The sequence below is a fragment of the Gallus gallus genome, chromosome 1 (assembly GCF_016699485.2).
Source record: "Gallus gallus isolate bGalGal1 chromosome 1, bGalGal1.mat.broiler.GRCg7b, whole genome shotgun sequence".
Classification (NCBI taxonomy): Eukaryota; Metazoa; Chordata; class Aves; order Galliformes; family Phasianidae; genus Gallus; species Gallus gallus.
Genome location: NC_052532.1, coordinates 13,361,309 through 13,381,258, shown reverse-complemented (window position 1 = coordinate 13,381,258; position 19,950 = coordinate 13,361,309). Strand labels below are relative to the sequence as shown.

The 19,950-nt window shown below is 38.9% G+C and overlaps 1 protein-coding gene across 3 annotated transcripts in view; it reads left to right on the top strand.

Moving 5' to 3' along the window:
- Positions 1-19,950, top strand: part of RELN (reelin) — a 273,059-nt gene that overhangs the window by 135,882 nt on the left and 117,227 nt on the right. For all 3 annotated transcript variants that reach the window (XM_004934740.5, NM_001305123.2, XM_040701261.2), the window contains exons 9-10: positions 11,207-11,303; positions 13,335-13,575. In XM_004934740.5, coding sequence (XP_004934797.3) covers positions 11,207-11,303; positions 13,335-13,575 — 338 coding nt within the window. The remainder of the gene's footprint in view (positions 1-11,206; positions 11,304-13,334; positions 13,576-19,950) is intronic.

Sequence of the window (19,950 nt, the reverse complement as noted above, 5' to 3'; positions counted from 1 at the left end):
GGAAAGCACTCATTCTCCAGCTTTGTTCATGAAAACTCTTAAACACTCCTCTACAAGCAGGGTGAATTTCACGGTGTCATTGACTGGATAAATGCAAAATGTTTGTAAGGAAGGATCATATCTTAAAATTCTTTTCAACTTTTATGGTATTATTCAAAGATCCTCAGTCATTACTAGAGCATGTTATTAACTGTTCCCCCTCTATTTTCTAGTAATATCTACAAATTGTTAATCTCTCCTAATATCTTAATAGTTCTCTGTAGAAACAGGAAGTTCCATTGGAACAGGCTGCCCAGAAAGGTTGTGGGGTCTTCTTCTCTGGGGATATTCAAAATCCTCCTGGACACTTTCCTCTACAACTTACTGTAGGGAACCTGCTTTAGCAAGGGTTGGAATAGATGATCTCCAGAGGTCTCTTCTAACCAAACCCAACAATTCTGTGATTTTCCCTAATTTTTGTTTATTTATTTCCTAAATGAAAATAAAATGTTATGCTTTCTGCTTTTACATGCACAAATATTTCATTGACAAACTCATCATTTAATCACAAAAACAAGTAATAGAGCTAATCATTTCTCCAAACATGCTCAACAGTGAAAGGTATTTCACTCTTTCAATTTTATTTCCTGGAAGAGCAGTCACCACTCTCTTCACTTTAAAAGTCTTGAGCTTTATAAATCCATCAGAGTATGAACACTACTTAACTGAAGAGTAATTGTGTGTTGAGCCTGTGTTGACCTTTATATTTATAGCATCATTTATTTTAAGAGGAAAGGTCCCTCTGTAATGCACTTATCAAGAACTTCTATGTGGTCTAGTATATTTACAACCTATTTTTAATGCTTGCTCATTTCACAGTCTTTCACAAGTGCAATAGAAAAAACAATTTAAAATATGCTATTGATTGCTTTTGATTAGTGTATGAGTAAGGGTCATTGATTTGGATGCAGATCTTTGACATAATGGTTCCAAAAGGGTTTTCATGTCGTGCCCTGCCTTGCCTCAGACAGCAGGTTAGTGAATCATTAATACAGCAGCCTCTATTACTCTTTTTGAACCACCGAGGTCTCTAGGGTCAACACCAAAGTTGATTTACTCTGTAAATCTACGTACTAAGGATCTCACTGATGTTTGTTGAAGACAAAGCACATATCGTTTTTATCACCTTCAGTGAAATAGTGCATCTTTCTTCAGGCTTAGGTTTCTTCCTTCATTTTTGAAGTGCCAGTTTGTTACCAGTCTGAATCCTAGAGAATTAAACTACAAGTAATTGATTCTATAGATAAGGAAAATACTCCTTTTTTGCTCTGATACGTATTCAAACTACAATAGCAATAGTAGTTGTAGTAGTAATTTTTAAAACAGAATTGATGAATGTGCCTTTTAGATGAGTAATTACTGCCCAGCTTTTATGTTTCAGAAACACATTTGCTTCCTTATGAACCTCAGCAAAGAGAAGATCGTAATGGATACAGATTACTTTACAATATAGGCATAAATAGTGCAACTGACTCAGGTATGTTCATGGAGAAAATAATTTCTCCATGGGCTCACTTGGAGTAGCATCTGCAGGAAGGCAATTGCTTCTCCTTCCCTCCAGAATCATAGAATCACAGACTTGCTCAGGTTGGAAAAGAACTTCAAGATCATCAAGTCCCACCTCAATCTAACCGTACTACCCTAAATCTAACAGCCCACCACTATACCATGCCCCTGAGCACCAACCACATCCAAACGGTTTTTAAACACATTCAGGAATGGTGATTCAATCACCTCCCTGGGAAGCCTATTTCAGTGCTCAAAAACGCTTTCTGTAAAGAAGTTTTTCCTGATATCCAACCCAAACCTCACCTGGTGCAACTTGAGGCCATCTCCCCTCCTGTCAACTGTCACTAGTGAGAAGAGGCCAACCCTGCTCTCGCCTGTAAGCACCTTTCAGATATTGGAAGAGAGCAAAAAGGTCTCCCCTCAGCCTCCTTTTCCCCAGACTAAACAGCCCCAGTTCCTTCAGTTGCTCCTTGTAAGGCATATTGTCCAAGCCCTTCACAAGCCTTGTTGCCCTTCTTTGGACCTGCTCCAGCACCTCAATGTCCTTTCTGTATTGAGGTGCTCAGAACTGAACACAGTGCTCGAGGTGGGGCCTCACCAGTGCTGAAACATCCGTATACTGCTTGGCTCAGTAGTGTGTACAATGATGAACTCATCTGACTCCATGCAACAGTCCAAAGACTCTTGTCATTTATATTTTTATTATGATTTAGTTCATTTCTAGTGGCAGCTGTTATAGTGACAGTACTGCTTTTGCATCATCTATTCATCTTCTGCTTGGATGTAGACAACCCAATAGAAATTCACACATCCAAACATGTTTTGTTGAATATGCCACAGCTTTGGCTGGGAGGAACAATTGCTGACTACTTTCTCTTAATTTTCATGTTTGCTTAGTTTACAATTAGCAAAAACTATCCAATGAGCGACAAATGCTGTAGTAGCCATTTTATGAGGTAGCACTGGACCTGACCTCAGCTGAACCAGACATACACCAGGAATTTCTTTTCAGAATTGCTATGAAAATTCACTCGTGTGTCTCTAGAGAGATACTAAAGTGAAAAATAAGCCCCTTCTGAGGACTACATGGACGAGTATTTGATCTTTAAAATCTCTCACTACTTCACTGAACACACAATTTGTGGGGCCAGATGTTTTGGACATGTTGAGCTACCTCCTTCATTTTAGTCACCTGTATGGATGACTTCCCTCAGAACCCAGGTTTCTTTTTCTCTGACACCTTCCAGGAAACACCAAATCTGCGTGCTTGGTGCATTTATAAGGTCATGTTGACTGTGGTACAAACAGGGAAGGAGAATCCCTGAGGCACACAGTGGAGGAAGGAAGATGGTGGCCACAGAACAGAGAGATTAGCTTGTGTGAAGCAAACAAAGGGCACTCCTGGGCTAGTATGTAGTTTTTGAAAGATTTCATACCAGGTAAGTGACTAATAAAAATGTGTTAGGAACCTGCCTGAGCTGAGTTTAAATAGTGCATAAAAACAGCTTTTGAACTAGGTAATTTGAAGTACCAGTTCTGTAAACAATCAAAATTATAAAATGAAGCTCGGTTGTTGCTACATTCAGATCCAGTTCTTTCTTAATAGTAAGAACATATTACATCTGAACACCCAGGCTGCTTTATCCTTATTTATTTCCTAGCCATTTGGAAAAAGCTTGGAAATTTGATATAATTAAATGCAAAAATCAATATAATTTGCCATTTGTATTTCTTCTGCTTGCTTCATTTCCTATCTTCCACTTGAAAGAACAACATTAAGATTTTTTATTTGCTTCTCAGTTTGTCATTTTCTGTTACCTGACATGAAACCCAGTAGCTTTCACCTTTCTGGCAGAGAAGTCCTTTGTGTAGATACACAGGTTATAAATTACCTCTAATGTGAAAGAGGAAGACAGATAAGTAACATCATCTAGCACACTTCACGTAGCACAAGAGGAGATGTGAGGTGGTGTTTATTGATTTTGCTGAGTTATACAAGAAGGGCTGCCTTGATAATGCCTAGGTCAAAAAAAGGGCTTAAAGTTAATGCCATATTGGAAAGACATTTTAATGGCCTTGTGGTTAAATGATTTGTGTTGTTCTGGCCAGTTCAAGGTTACAATGAAATATCGTTTTTATTACTTCTGTACCACGGTTTCTCTGCCACTGCTATGAATTAAACTGTGAGCACTACAGATTTATTGTGCAGTGAAAAGCAGCACAGATAAGGGATCTGGGTTCTTGGCTCTGACCCAGGGCAAGTGCCAGAGCCAGCTCCACACGGTCAAATGTGGGCCATTACCGAATTGGTTGCTGAAAATAATAAATGCCAGATTACAGGCTGACTTTCATCTTAATCCTGCTCATAGCATTGTATTAGGATAACACTGTTGTACGATTAAAATTGTCCATTTTTGAATTAACTCCAAAACAAAACAAAGCATCTGCAGTTCCTGGGGGGGAAGGGGAATTGAAGCCCCCTGCTCAGCAAAATGCCCCTCGGTCTTTTTCTGGTGGGGGAGGGAGCAGGGGCATCACTGAAAGCAAAAGCAGATAAAAATATAGAAAACCCATCAGGCACTGAAAAAAAAAGGTTTCACCCAGCCAGTTATAACCCACCTACATATAAAGTTAACAACAGGCAATCTGTTTTCCAGGCTTTCAAAAATGAACAATGCCTTAACTCCAGACTTGGCTTGAGAAATATTTCCCAAATTTTCCTGGTGAAAGGGAATTTCATTAAAGCAGGAAAGAAAACTACTTTCAAGTCTTCATATTCAAGTTACCACTTTTCACACAGCACTCCTGGGATCACTGCGTGCTTTCGGTACAGCCCCTCTGGAATGAACTGCTATTGGGATCTAAACAAAACACTACATACCCTCCTGCGGTATTTTCACATCCTTGTGGCGTTAGAGTTATGATAACTGACCTTTGCTCAGGCTGCTAATCAGAGTTAAGCAATAGGTCTCTTCTTCTTACCAATATATGTTAATTTGCCAGTTAATAACTACTTTAAGATCGAAATGGTATCGTTTAAATTTTGCCCTGCTTCATTGAAAGGTCACCCTTTCAGGGGACCTCTCCATAATCCGACATTAAGCATTTAATGGCACTAATATTGAAAAAGGCAGTATGGGTATATGAGTAGAAAATGCTTACTTACCGTAGGACTTACTACTTGGTCAGACACAAGGACCACAGTAAGAGTCTTTCTGGGGAGTTAATGACATTATTGTTTCAGTAGCTGTAATTAATGGGTGTCCATTACATCCAAATCATAACAAGTTTACTCACTTTGCCTTCAGCAAGGAAATCTAAACAATATTAGTGCATTTAAGGATGCGGTTAAATTTAGAAGTATCATTTAATTATTTATTTGACAACAGACACTTTACCCAAGCATATACCTGCTGGCTGTAGCTCAGAAAGTTATGCTATAGATTGTAGAACATCATCATAAACTGGAAACTGGCAGAAGGGAAATGCAGCTTTCTGCTTAGCTTATTTTTCTCTTGATGTTCTCAGCGCAAAAAGCAATATGAACTGCGGTCTATCTTGTTCATTAGAAGAGAACAAATTTTTGTGAGCACAGGAAACGCATCGTATCTCTGAACATAAATAGACCAAGAGGAAATTGAGGCGGAGAAGTATTTCCTCAGACTTTTCATACTTAATAGCTGGATTACTTCAGGAGAAGTACATTCACTGTCATTGATAACCCTGGCAGGACATGGGTGGAAAGGGGCAATGGGAGGTTTCCTGCTCTGAGCAAGGCTGCCTTTTGGGTGGGTGCAGCTTGATAATGGCCCCATCCAGTGGGGCTTTGACCTTTAATTAATCTTTAGGAATTCAGTTCCAAAGTCCTTCTGATTAATGCATTTACTAATTGAGAATGTATTTACTAATTGTAAACATATTTGCTAATTTCGCTTCCAATTTACTGATTGTTCTCCCAGTCTTATGTGATTTTATGATGGAGGTTAAAAGCATGTTCATTTAATTTAGACATCAGCCCGAAGCTGTCAGTGGAATAACGTTAGCTGTTCTCTGAATTCTGCTGAAATGAACAGTTGAGACATCGCATCTCAAGATGCATAATTTTCAGAGAAGTTAGAGTAGCTCTGATTTTTACCAAGGGCTTACACCAATGACAGTACTGTTTCCTCCATTCACTTACCTATTCTGGATTGTTTGTCGAAACATACGCAGTGGCACAGAGAGCCAAAATTTTGTAAGGGAGAGACAAGTAGTCAGCAATAAAAGTATTTAATTATTTTCAAGTAAAAAGTAGACTAAAATTACAACATAGAACCCAGTTCATCTTGCTGTTTTTAAGAATTTTTACCATTAAAAGGTTTATTTGTAAATTTGGTTCTATAATCAAAGACACTAAAAATGGCTAAAGATCTGAAATGTATCATAATTTAAAATCACACTTGAAACTAAGTTCAAATTGTGACTTCAAGGAGAAATAAAAATATTCTTGTGACCTTCTGTTGAGAAAGTTTTCAGAGGCAGCACGGCATGAATAGTGAGTTGCACATTTTTGTATCAGTGTTTCCAGTATAGCCAGGACAAAATACTCGTTTTTTTAACATGGTTGAAATCATCTGGCTCTTGATTAGAGGCCAACATACACATATACCTGAAAAAAAAGCCACCACAGTTTCCATTGAGCACTCATTATACCAGACTGTATGGTTCATTAATTTGGAAAAAGACTATTAGCAAGCCAGCCAAATTCGACCACTATATTATCCTGTTCTGTCTGGCTTAATTCAAGCGATATCAGCAAATCATAATCCTTTGCAAACACTAATCATTATTCAACACATTAACAAAATGAATAAAAGCAATCTTCTGGTATTAGATAAACAGGATTCTTCTGAGCTCCCATTCAGACTAGAGTTAGGACATAATCAAACCCTTCTACAAATTTTCTTGTGAGCTTTCGCACAGTTGCACATTAGGCTCATTCTTCTTAGAGCCAGCATTAGATATCTCATCTGCTTATCCACTGAAGCACTTGCAGGAACTATCAAGAGGTTGTCAAGAGGCAGAGGACGTCACAGTCTATAAAGAAGCAAAATATTGCTTCCCTTGCAGATGGCACCCAGTTTTATCTCAACAAAACACCAGCTTCTAAACAGTGTTGTTAACAAATCTTAGAGACCAACAGCCATGTGACTCGGATTTATGCAGATCTGACACAGTTGGAGGCAAAGCTGTAGTGAGTCTTGAATTAATTTTGCCTGCTGTTGTCAGCCTGGATACAAATACACCAATACCTGGTTGCAAATACCTGTCATGAAGTGCCTTCGTAACATTCCTCCTTAAATATTCTTAGTACTTTACCTCTATGATGTTTTAAAAAATAAGGTGCATAAAATATTAAGTGATAATGGCATTGAAAGCATAAAAAATGAACTTAATGAGACTTCCAGGAAAAGAAGGCATCTTCATCTCAGGTGGGCACGTTATAAGTGGTCAGTGCTAGTCAGGTCCTGGCTACACGTTATGAATCCTCCAGAACATGTAGGAAAGCAATTGGGAAGCATAGTTTCGGTTCGGGTAGAACTAATGAAGCAGCAGGGAGGACCTGCTCAGCTTTATTACACTATGCCAGTCAAAATAATCTCCTATCAGTGTTGGTGTCTGGATTCAACTTTAAGTAAATTTTATTTTATTAACCTTAGGGCAAAAGCATATAAAGCGTAGGCCAAATAAATTAATGTTTCAGATTATTCCATGTATGGAAATAGTTGGGTCTTAGAACAGAAGCTGTTTTACTGCTTATAGTTTTCACTAAGTCAAAATTTATTGTCAGAGCTTCAAATATATCATCTAAAATGATATCCATGAATGTTGTCTTTACCTCGGCATTTTTCAGAAGGTTTAAACATCTGTGAATTTCAGCTGGACACCTATAAAAAGGAGTAAAATCATTGCAAAAAGAAGAAAGTCACACACAGTCCTATAAATATGGAAACTAAAAATGGGGTAACCTGCACACACACACACACACGTACCTAAATATTGAAAGTATGATTGTAAGTCTTAAGACAGTTAGATTTAGCTAACTAGCTGACAAGCTAAATCTAACTGGATTTAGTTTGATTTAGGCAGTAAACACAACAGAGCATCAGATTTACTATGATCTACTTGCTTTAAGAAACAGGCAGCATCTTGCTTTCATGCAGTGGTTTACTAATATAAGCTTCTTTATGATAATCATTCTGCATGTTTTCTTACCTGTTTTCATGATTAATTCAAAACCTGAGCATTCTTGGTTTAAAACGACCATGTTCTAGGCTCATTCATAAGGTCTGGAGTCATTTTGTACACTTTTTATTTGGAAGACTTGGTTGTGAAGATATGCAGTGTCACATACTGCAAGGGTAGCTGTGCTCAGAGCTGGGGCAGCAGCTGTTAGCATCTCTAGAAGTGGAGTAAGTGATGCCTCCCCTTTCCTGGGCAAATTTGCCTTCGGTTTGTGCTATGTAACTACTTGCATTTTGACCACCTATTTGTTCATGACTGCTTTGTTGGTCAAGAGAGAAGCAAACATTCAAACTGCAGATTAAAAAAAAAAAAAAAAACACAAAATTTAATATTTCTATTATAGGATTACTCATACTACAGTAAAATGGAGTAATGGGAATAACATCAGTAATAATTTTGAAAGTAATATTGAAAATAATGACATACTGAAAATTACATGAAAAGACACTGTTTTTCAATGACATCTCAATAAATCCAGTTCCGGAAAACAGTTGTATTTCATCTTTCTCCCTTTCCTTGGGGAAAAGCTGTTAATGCAAGCTGGATTCATACTGGTTTTGTAAAAGAAGCAAGCACTAGATCCTCGTGGTTCCTGTATCTGTCACAAAGACTGTTCTAATGCCAAAGAATAATGCCTAAATATAGCTGACATTTTTTCAGATGTGTTCATTTCTATTTTTCTGTTGTTAAAGTTTTACAGAATTAGATGCTTAAATAATAAACATTTTACTTTCTTATGATTTTGAGGATGGAGTGTACACATTTAAACAAAGAATTTGTTTAAAAAAAACAAATTGATAAAAGCATATATTTCATCATGGTAGTAACTACTACTTACATTGACATTGATCACATTCCCAAACTAATTTACTCTCAGTACAACCAGGCTGATTACTAACATAGGAACAGAAACGAGCACTTGTCATTCCTCTGTGCCTTCTGTGTCTGCTCCTCTCTTTACAATAACATGGGGGAAACACCACGTCTGCCTTGCAACTTTTCAGTGGTGTTTTTTCTTAAAAGGAAGAACTTCTGTCTTCTTTGTACAGTCTGAGAGTGTCCAGATTTAAAAGATAACGTTCTTCATAATATCATATGGATGGTGTTGTCAGCAAATACGTCCGTCTCCACTTTTTTGGCAGGACATTTTGATTTGGCTTTCTTGCAGAGTGCCGTACCGAGAGCTGATTGTAAAAATAACGGATATGGCGCATTATTAAGTCTATATTGCTTGTCATTTTTCCTGTTTATGTTCCTGTTGTTTTTGTATGAGAGAAAAGTCAGTATGTTGCAGCTTTGCCTCACAGCCTCCTGCCAGCCAAAGTGGTTAAACCAGCTGAAGTTCATTGGTTTTGATGAGTGTGATTAGAGCTTGGAACTCCTAAAAGCCACAGAAGTAGAAACTGACAGCAGATGCCACTCAGTGGAGTAGACCATCTCAGCAGATGGGCAAAAATGAAATGTAAAGGCTTTTCCTGACATCATTTCATTTTAATATGATAGAAATAAAGTGCCTTGTCAGTAAATTATACCCAGAGAGTTGCTTTGTAGTCATTTTGGGTATATGTTTGGTAATTCGGAGTCCTGCTGCCTTTGCAGGATTAATTATTCTGTGCCTCGTTATAGCAGAATATGTATCAGAGCAGCTGAATGTGCCCCACACAGCTGTAGTGAGTGGTTCGGAAGTATCTGCTGCTACATTTGCAATATAACAGTAGTAAAAGATCCAAGAAGTTAACTTTGCCGGTCATTTCCAGGGTGCTAGTTGATTGTCTTAGTCAAAATTACGGAGATGAGATGTAATCCCATCTTTTGGTTATTTTTCCCTCTTTACGTGATGTGTGCCACAGAGTGGAAAACCAGATGTGCAGCACTGCTGAACTGAGAGTTATGATGGGAGCTGCCTCGGGGCGCTGGGGCTGCAAGCAGTGTGTGACATTCCCATTCAAATGTGCAGGCTGTTCCCTCGTGCAGGTGGTTGGCATCTTTTTAATTGGGCCATTTCTTTCATTACAGCAGTAATGTACCCCAAGTTGCAAAATTTTATCTCCAGCATTTTCCTCATTTGTATATTTAAACACATATATATGTGTTCTTTATTTATGTGCATTTATATTTTATATGATTTATATTATTTAATATATTACCTTTTCTATAATATATATTTGTATTTATGTACATGAATATGCACAATTTTCATTGCGGCCGAATATACCTGCAGCACACACAAGCATAACACACCATATGTACCACCCATAATTCATACCCCTACTGTGAGCAAAGCTGTGGTACGCACCCAGCAGCAAAATGATGCGATCAGAGGTGCTGTTTAATTGAGAGCAGCTTCTTTTAATTGGGAAGGTAGCTGCTATCTGCTGCCTGGTGACCTCTGAGTCTCATATTTCAACCTGTCTCTGAAGTAGAGATGTTGATCTCTGAAGCACAGCTTAGGATTTATCTGTTTCATTGGGTGTTGAATTTCCTGAAAGGCATGAATTACTTGATATTTGAGGGGAAAAAATAGTGTTTTTAGTGTATTTAATTATCACTCGGGTTGTTTATCAGTTTGGTAGGTTGCATTTTTCAATCCCAGTTTTTTATTATTTTGACTGTCCCCTTTATTAATTGTTAAGCTTATCAGTCGTGACAACACCCAGAGGCACCCTTTTATAAATCAAAAGTAAATATATTGCCCTACCTTGCAGGGCTGCCATAGGGCTTAATTAGTTCATTTTTGTAAAGTGTTCTGAGATTCCCAGATCAGCATCAAATGTTTATCATTAATTATAGGCTCTAGTGAGTCTATGGGATGATATCTTAATTTAATTCTCTTTGGGCATCCTTAAAATAACTAATTTTGTAATATCTTTGTTCTTTCAAATTCCTGAAGAACATTTGCCTGTGGCTCAAGTAATTCTGATCTTCCTATCATTTACTATATTTTTATTTGTTTTCTTTTTCCTATGTACCAGTATGAAAGTCAGTCTTTTACTATTTTCCCTATAAATACTGTTATATGGATTATGCTCTGATAACAAGAATTTGTTTAAATATCATATGGTGGTTTTTTTGTTTTTTGTTTTTTTTCCTGCAGTGGAGGAGTGTTAAGCAATTTATTTTGCTTCCCTTGGGAAATCTGCAGAGATTACACAGCACGGCTGTGATTTATCATTCCCACTTTATTTCTGACTCATAAGGCACGCATTATTTTGTGTTTACCTGCAGCAACAGATTCCAGGGAATTACATCATCAACCAATGCACTTTAAAATACAGAGAAGCGATGATGTGACAGATGCACAGACAGTAGTGATTGTTACTGGAGGATCATTTATTGTTTAAATGTACCATAACTCTTATGATTTCATTCCCAGGATCAGGTTCGTGCCGCTTTAGTTACTCAGATCCCAGCATCACAGTGTCCTACAGCAAGAACAGCTCTGCAGATTGGACTCAGCTGGAGAAAATTAGGTTTGTAACAGCTTTTTAATCACTTTCATGCTTTCTGGATGAGCAGGTGTTGATTAAGCTTGAGTCTTTTATACCTTTTTTGATTGCTAACTTTTAAGTTCTCACTTGTTTAGACATATTAAAAGTTGAGGGGTGAAATTATGGCTACTAATGCTAATTGCAGAACTGCCACTGCTTGTAGCAAATCACAGTTCCATCCACCTCCTGGGCGGGAGGTCAGGAAGGTATTGACTTCAGAGTTAAAATGCGGCCCCAGTAACCAAAAGGCTCAGTCTATGCTGTAGGCACTGTGCTGTAAGCTTGTGTTCCTGGTTTTCACCAAAGGCCATGCCAAACATTGCTGAAGTGAGGAGGTGAATGCTGGGGTGGATAACACAATGTTTTATATCACAAGCGGATTGACTGTTAAACCACCAAACTGTTTTTACATCAAAGGTTAGTGAATGCAGTGACATCCTTAACAGCAAACCAGAAATTGATTAAAGCAAAAACTAAAGTACTTTTTATAGTCATAGACACATCAATCTGCATTATACACCAAACACCAGGAAAAAGGGCCTGTTATGCTCTCCCTGTGATTACTTCATTCCATACCAACACCTCAATGTCTTTTGCATTTCAGTATCATTTTTAATCTCAGCAAGAACAATAATTTATACTGTTGCGAGTTTCTACTTTGGTAGTATAAAATGATCCATAAAAATATTTTATAGTTTGATGTGAATGTTTGGCTCCTAAAAAGATATGTTGAATTATGCTTTGTTTTTTAACAAACTGATTTACATGAAAGCAAAGGATTATAAATGAGAATCTTATAATCTTTTCTTGTGGGGCTCTTCAACCTGGAGAAAAGACTCGAGAGAGACCTGAGAGCTGCCTTTCCATATCTAATGGAGGGTATGAGAAAGAAGGGGACAGACTGTTTAGCAGGGTCTGTGGTAGGACAAGGGGAAATGGTTTCAAACTAAAAGAGAGGAGATTTCAACTGGGTATAAGGAAGAAGTTTTTTACCGTAAGAGTAGTAAAGTACCAGAACAGGTAGGCCAGAGAGGTGGTGGATGCCCCCTCTCTGGAGACAATCGAGGGCAGGCTGGAGGGGGTTCTGAGCACCCTGATCTAGCTGTAGATCCTCTGATCATTGCAGGGGAGTTGGACTAGATGGCCTTTAAGGGTCTCTTCCAATACAAATGATTCCATGACTATTGTGATGGAGCAAACACAAGCCTCTGAAATCCCAAATTTGTGAAGTTAATGCCTGTGTTGTTTGAATGGTGTTGCTTTAACTCTGACAGCTGGAGCTGGCAGCAGAAAATAGGTCAATAGAGCAGTGTCGTGCAAAGCAGAGAGGAGAATGAATTATGAAAGGATGCTCATCTCTCCTGTGGTTCCTACGAGTTACAGTGTTATGTGAATGTGCTTCAGCAGCTTTCTCTCTGCTGCAGGCAGCTCCAGGGAGCGGGAGAAATGGGGTAGGGTGGAATGGGGATGTTGATGGTCAGTGTGCTGTGCAGGGACAATGCCACGGTGCTGTGCTGAGTGTGCCGTGTTGGTGTGGTTTCAGCACAGGCAGGAGAAGGATATGTCTTGAGCAAGTTGGGTGCTGGGTGTGAATGTTCCCAAAGGCTTGGGGAGATGTGGCACATGAAACTATGGCTTCCTTATCATTTCCTTTTTACCATATCTGCAAAATACCAGACATTAGCCAGTCACCTTGGAAGTGTGACCAGCATGAGGAATGAATGCTGTCATGCTCTGTGCTTCTGCTCTCCAAACATCTCATTGATCTGTTCCTCACAATCCCAGCCTGCAAGGTTTCTGCAGTGGGGCTGCCTTTGTTTGGTTTGTACATACACTACTGAGGACAGTGGGACTCTGCCTCAGGGCAGATATTTTCTAATCTCTTTAGATGATTTACCATCATACAAGTGATATCAGCATAGCTGTGTCATACTTAGTAAATGTGTTAAATGACTGAAAACCATTCCTGGTTATGGCTTATGTTTGGTCTAATTCCATGTCACTGTTTTTCAGTGCTCCTTCCAATGTCAGCACGATCATACACATCTTGTACCTTCCTGAGGATGCTAAAGGGGAGAATGTCCATTTTCAGTGGAAACAGGACTATCTTCACGCTGGAGAAGTGTATGAAGCCTGTTGGGCATTGGACAACATCCTGATCATCAATGCTGCTCACAGAAAAGTTGTGTTAGAAGACAATCTTGATCCTGTGGATACTGGCAACTGGCTTTTCTTTCCTGGGGCCACAGTGAAGGTTAGTTTGAATATATATGTATATAATGGTTTAATTTCATTATTATTATTTATGTGGAAGGACCCAATGACTCTTATGAGTGAGTCCCTTTCAACTCAGGATATTCTATGATTATGATCAAAAACTTAAGGACGGTTAGGCACCTCCATCTGTTTGCAGAACTGGGTTCTGTTACTCTGTTTTTACCTATTTCCTGTCCCACTGGAGCTTCCTAAAACAGTGCAACTTTTCTGCCATTACCAAAAGCAGATGACAGTTTGTAACTACTCTCATGTCAAAGATCATACAACAGAAAATGGGAAATGGCTTCCTTTTAGGAAAACAGAACAATATTTTTGAAACAAATTCAAGTCAGGTATTTTGAAACCTACCTGTTTATTTATCTCAGTGTTGTTCGGTACCACTACATGGTGTTATTCAGCACTTTCTTTGTCACAAGCCATCATAAAAAGCTCTACTTTCCTCTTTTTCTGTGAATATCACCTCTGTTGTGGCACACATTCAGGTAGTGAGAGCTCCTTAAAAGTCTGTTGTGGTGAGACCCTGATCTGATAAATGGGATTTAGCAAGATCATGCTATCTTTGGAAAAGTCCTAAGGAGATCTCTGTGCATAAAGTTCCTCCAACTGCAGGGTTCTTCTACATCCTAACACCAGTCGTATCCTTGCTTTTTATGTTTCCAAGCAGACAGAAATTGAACAGTTGATGATGTTCAGTTTTCATCTTATTTTTCATTCACAAAAAAGGGCAGCTTTGTTGTCAGAGTTTATTTAGGAAAATGATAGTTGTTTTGGCAATCACGCAGGAAACAGGTGTCATGTTCTGAGGGCAGAACAATTTTGACTGTGGCTTCAGCCTTTTCCCACAGAATCCGGCCTAAGGTTAATCTTCTTAGAAATAATCTCACTAGTCTACTCACAATACCAGCATATCTATTTTTTTAAAGACCATTTGAACTACAACGACAACTTTTTTTTAATGAGATTTTAGATCAAATAATGTCCTGATTATTTAATGATTTTCTATGATCTTTTCATGTTTGTTGTGATGTCCATCTTACCTATGGATTTCAAAATCCAGTCCACAAGTGAGAAGGTATGAGAACAAAGCAGTGATTAATATGCCATGCGCACAGTCGCATCTTCTGTAATGGCAAAGCTCAACATCACTTGCTCCTTCTAAAACATGCACAAACAGTATCTATACTTCATCAAGTAAATATCTCTTGTTTTGGTTTGGCTTGTTTGTTTGTTCATTTAAAAGCCAATTTAGTGTCAGTATTCAAGTATTGTCACTTGAAAGATGAGGGGCTTGAACACTGAGATCAGGTTGTTCTTCTGGACAGAAATATCTTTCAGACTCCAACCTTGTGTGAGATACAAGCAAGGATTCACAAACATGCCATTCCTCCAACGCTGTCTTCTGTTGTAGGGAAAATTGGAATGTGTTTTCTAAATATGTTTCTATACCTACAACCTTCTGCTATGCTGAACTCCATTTCAAGCTAATGAGACCTTTCTCTGACATCAGGACTGTTTGTGCCATACAAGTTTCAATTCATATCCTCATGTCCTCTGTAAATTAGTATTTCACACAAATTAGCTTTCTTGAGAGTGATGTTAATTTCTTCACTGACTTCTTTTAATGCTTTTCCTTGCAAGTTTCCCTGACAATGCTAACAAATGGTCACATTTCTGGATGTTATTTTTTGTCTAACTTGGTTTTAACTGATGCATACAAAACTGTGGGGCATAAATTCCTTTCCAGAATTGTGCTGTAAAGTAATGTCATTGAACCAAGCGAATTAAATGTCCAGAAAAACATAAAGAAACAAGAAAAGAAACAAAAAAGAAAATCTTTTTTTTTTTTTTTTAACTGGGTTTATTTTCTCCATTTATCCTCACTTGCTCACCACCTCTCAGCACAGAGAATGATTGACATTTTACTTTTGGACTATTCCAGCAGGCATTGTTCCGACAGTGCAGCCTTTTCCTTTGACACAGGACAGTGAATGAGGCAAGCAAGGGATCTTGCATACCTTAGCTGGTACAACACCCCCATGCTTGGTTTTAGCTTGTGCTGTCTCCCAGGTGTTATCTTCAAGGAATGCACAGGCATGGATGGGCTGAGATCTGTTTCCAGTAAGCAGAAAGAATGACTCCACTCTGCAGGGAGGAAAAAGTTTACCCAGCTGGATGCAAACTCTGCTGTGTCTGTTGTTAAGGCCAGAGAATGGTCCTTGGCCTAATTTGGTTACTGTCATGACCCCAGCATATTAAAACTGCCCACCTCATCAGTCCCTTCAACTATCCCAAACCTTTTCAGACAGTTCTCATTGAGTACCATTTTATTGCCTTAAAGGATTTTGTTAAGCACTTTATTCATAAGGATAGGCATTTAGTTAGAGTTTGCTGTAGTTTACAATAAATGTTGCTGCTGCTTACATAGGTAGTGGTGGTTCAGTGAGTTATTCCCCAATCATTGCCCAGAAGGCTTTGAGAAGTGCTTGTTCTGTCTGGTACAAGCTCACGTTGGATGCTTATCAAGCTGCAAAGAAAGTATATTTTTTTCTGCAGGAATTTTTCTTTGGTAGTACTTGAGGTCTACTAAAATTAATAGCAAACCCTATAATTCTAGGATCTCTGCTGGTGAAACTACTCTAATTCATAGCTGCTCAGATAAAGTAAAAAGGCATTGAAATGAAGAAATATGATATCACGAAGGCTATTACATAGATCCTGATTTAGGTTCTCTGGTGGATTCAGTCACTGGAGAGGACAGTCCAAGCAGTGTAATTATGCACTGATATGCTCACTCTGCTTTGGTGGAATCAGGCTCGTCTCCTCAATGAGCATTTGTGGGAACTTGCCTATGTCCAGTAAGAAGCGGTTCTTCTTCCTCCTCCAATCTTTTTGAGCTTGTCAGGATTTTTGTTTTGTTTTGGTTTGTTCCTTGCTGCGCTCAGGAGTGGTTGTTGTCCGTTGGAAAGCACATGGCTGGCTGCAGACGCAGCTGGAGGTGGCTGTTGAGATAGGAGGCACGCTGAGAGATAAGCCACCAAATTTGTGTGTTTCAGTTCCAAAGAAGACAGCAAAAGACAAAAAAGATGCTGTTAGCAAGGCCAAACACCCCTTAGGAGATTAATTGGATCCACTGGAACGTATTTATCTGTGTTGGACTGTGAGGAAGGGTGTTGAACAGGATAAATTCCTGACTGCATTTCAATATTTGCAGTGACAGCTCTGAGTGTGAGCATGGTGTTGCAAGTAGGCATGGCTAGGGTGTGACACTGGTGGCTGAGGCTGCTGAAACACACAAAGCACTGCTGTGCTCTGGGTGCTGTTAAAGGTCTGTGGGCCTTAACACCCCACAGCTAATCAGGAGGAGAGATGAAATCTGCCTTCAGTAATGCTTCTTGGATCTTTACTTCTGAAGAGCAGAGAGCAATCTCATCTTTCAGTGGATGCTTCATATATTTTGTAGATTCGACCACAAATTCTTGTTGCCTTTTGAGGTCCACCTTCTGCCAAATTTTCTTGTTTTCTCTGATTGCTTTAGTCTAAGTTTGGATGTGCAAGCTCAAAAGCTAAAGTTGAGATGGGAGCCGGGTTCAGTAGTCTTATAGCTCAAGTCTCTGCAGTGCTTCTGATTACATAAAGATAGCATTGAGACCAAAGCATCCATAATGTTGGATGGGGAAAAAGGAGGGAAGATGTGTGCCACCCTCACTGAGCAAGTGGTTTCAGGGCCAGACAGTGGTAGTTGAGACATGTTATTCACCATCATGGACATTGCCAGTAAATCCTGCAAACATCTCAATGCCAGTATCTTGATAATGTCAGCCTCTGTTATAAAAGATGTGCTAAGGTTTGTAAACTCATATTTTTATTATTTTTTTTAATGATCCTCAAGTGGATTCCAAGTGTGTTTTGTCTCCAAGACATCCAAGCCAGCATGGTCCCTGTTTTAGCTGTATTGCCTCACTTTTCGATAGATTAACACCATGCAGTCGTGCCTACTTGTGATAGTTAAGCAACAGGTCATTACCACTCAGTTCAGTTTACCAGAAACACAGTAGAGCTTAGCAGAAGAGAAAGCTTACAAAGAAGAGAGTGGGAGAACTCAACATTCACATTCAGAAAATACTCTAAAAATGTGTCCATAAAACTTTGTGACCTTTCACCCATACCCTGAGCACATCAGGGCTACAAACGTTCTAGATCTGTGAGTCCTTCCTGAACATGTGTTGCTGAGGTTGACTGAGCACAGGAGACATACGGGCAGGCCTAGGAGTTTGGCAAAACAAAATGTTGATTAAGCTATTCCAAACCTCCAGTTCCAGAGCAGATTTCCAAATTTCTGAATACTCTGTTAATTAATAGGAATGGTATTGGATGATCTTCTTTCAAAACAAGTATCTTAATATTCCATATACATCTTTGTTGGTTTTAATTGCTTGTGCTGAAATGAACTGCTTTTTCCTCTTTCGATTTTATCTTGTTCTTGAGGAACTCATTGTCTGAAGCAGATGAAGAATATTTGTCTGCAGAAAGAAATGTGATTCTCTAGCTATGCCAGTGTGAAAATGACAAATGGAAATTGCTGTGACTCTATACTGGGCAAAGATACGTGAATGTAGTTGTTTCTGACAAGACTCATCTTTTTGAATAAGATATAGCAAGGCAGGTTTTGGTCTGTGGGCCAAACCCAGCCTTCTAGCCAGCTGCTTTGCCTCGTGGGAGCCACTACCTACCACATTTTCCTGGGAAGAGACGAGCTGGCTTCCAGCTGCACTTCAGCTCTGAGCCTTTCCTGCTTCTCTGCAGGTGGGTGCAGGTGTGTGAGAAGGGAGGAGAAGTGAGTACAGCAGAGTAGAGTAAGAATGTGATCACTCCATAAGGAGGCATCATAACATCTATAGGACTGGACTTAGCCCATGCGTGGAATTGCTCTTGTTTTGTTGTTGTTTTTTTTATTGTTATTGCTTGTTTGGGTTTCTGTTTGTTTGTTTTTAATAATCACTGTTTTAATTAAAATAGTAATAACTTAGATTCAATGGCTTGGACTTCCTTGGAACCTAGGTTGACGGTTGTGCTGAGTTGTTTGGGCAGCTGAGCAGAGCTGTGGGCAGCAATGCTGAGCAGGCAATTTTCTCCATGCCAGTTCCCTGTGGCTCAGAAGTGTGGTGTAGTGGCAGGGAGCCAGATTTAGCACTGAGCTAACATCAAAACACCAGGGGTGTTTCCTGCCTCCTAGAAAGAAAGAATTTGGTCTTCACAGGTCACTGTGAGATGTGCATTAGTAAAAGAAATGTGAATTGACCCATTAGATGCCAAAGAGTAGAAACAGCTTTGGCTGATTCTTTTTTGTTCAGATTTTACACTGCCGTTGATACATGTCACTACTTTCAGAACAGGTGAGGTTGTATCATGCTCATTGCAGAGTACTAGAAGCATCAACAGTTTCCAATAATATAGAGGAATAGTTGGGTGCATGCAAGTTAAATAACTCATTAAGGAAGTCAGCCATCACCAGAGTAACCAATGTTATACAAACATCATGAAATGTCCCAGAAAGCCAACAGCCATACAAATTATACCAGTCGGTCAAAAACAAGCAAAATGTTTTGAGCACCAGCCTTTGGCTATGAGTCTATAATTGGAAATGATTTGTAAAAGCACACTTTATAGACTGTTACTACATCACAGAACAAGTTTCATCCCATTGTTTTTTTGCAAAGGGAAACTATAACCCTCCTTGCACCTGGTCTCCTTGCACAGGAAGCAGGAAAGTTTAAAGCCCCATTTATTTCATGGGAAATAATATTCTAATCTCATTGTGGTTTTCCTTTGGTTGAAGAATGGACTTCACACCAGAAGCCTTAGTAGCCAAATCCACAGAATTTAGAATTTTGATTTTTTTATTGTATCTTCACTTGCTAAGAAACTTCTTACAGGGTACAATTTTATCCAGACTGCATCTATCCCTCTACTTGCTATCTTTTCAAAATCTAAAATCTTGGAAAACCTACAAGACCCTTTCCCAGAAAGACACAATATCTAATTTATGGCTCTATTGAAAATGCTGTTTTAATTAATTTCCTTCATTTTATTTCTTGTTCTTCTGCTTCTCATATTTCATCTGTTTGCATTGCCTAGATTTTAATTAAAAAAACCTCTCCTCTCTAAGGAGCAATATGAAGTGGCAAAAATAATCACTTAAGATATTACAGTCATTAAAAAATTGGCTGCGGTCAAAGCCATGCATTTTCAATTTGCCGACAAACTATATTTTTGTTTCCTTTTAAAGCGTGTTTTGTATTTGGATAGCACATGCCAACCAGCCTGGCTATCAGAGATGCTCTTCCAGCTGAGT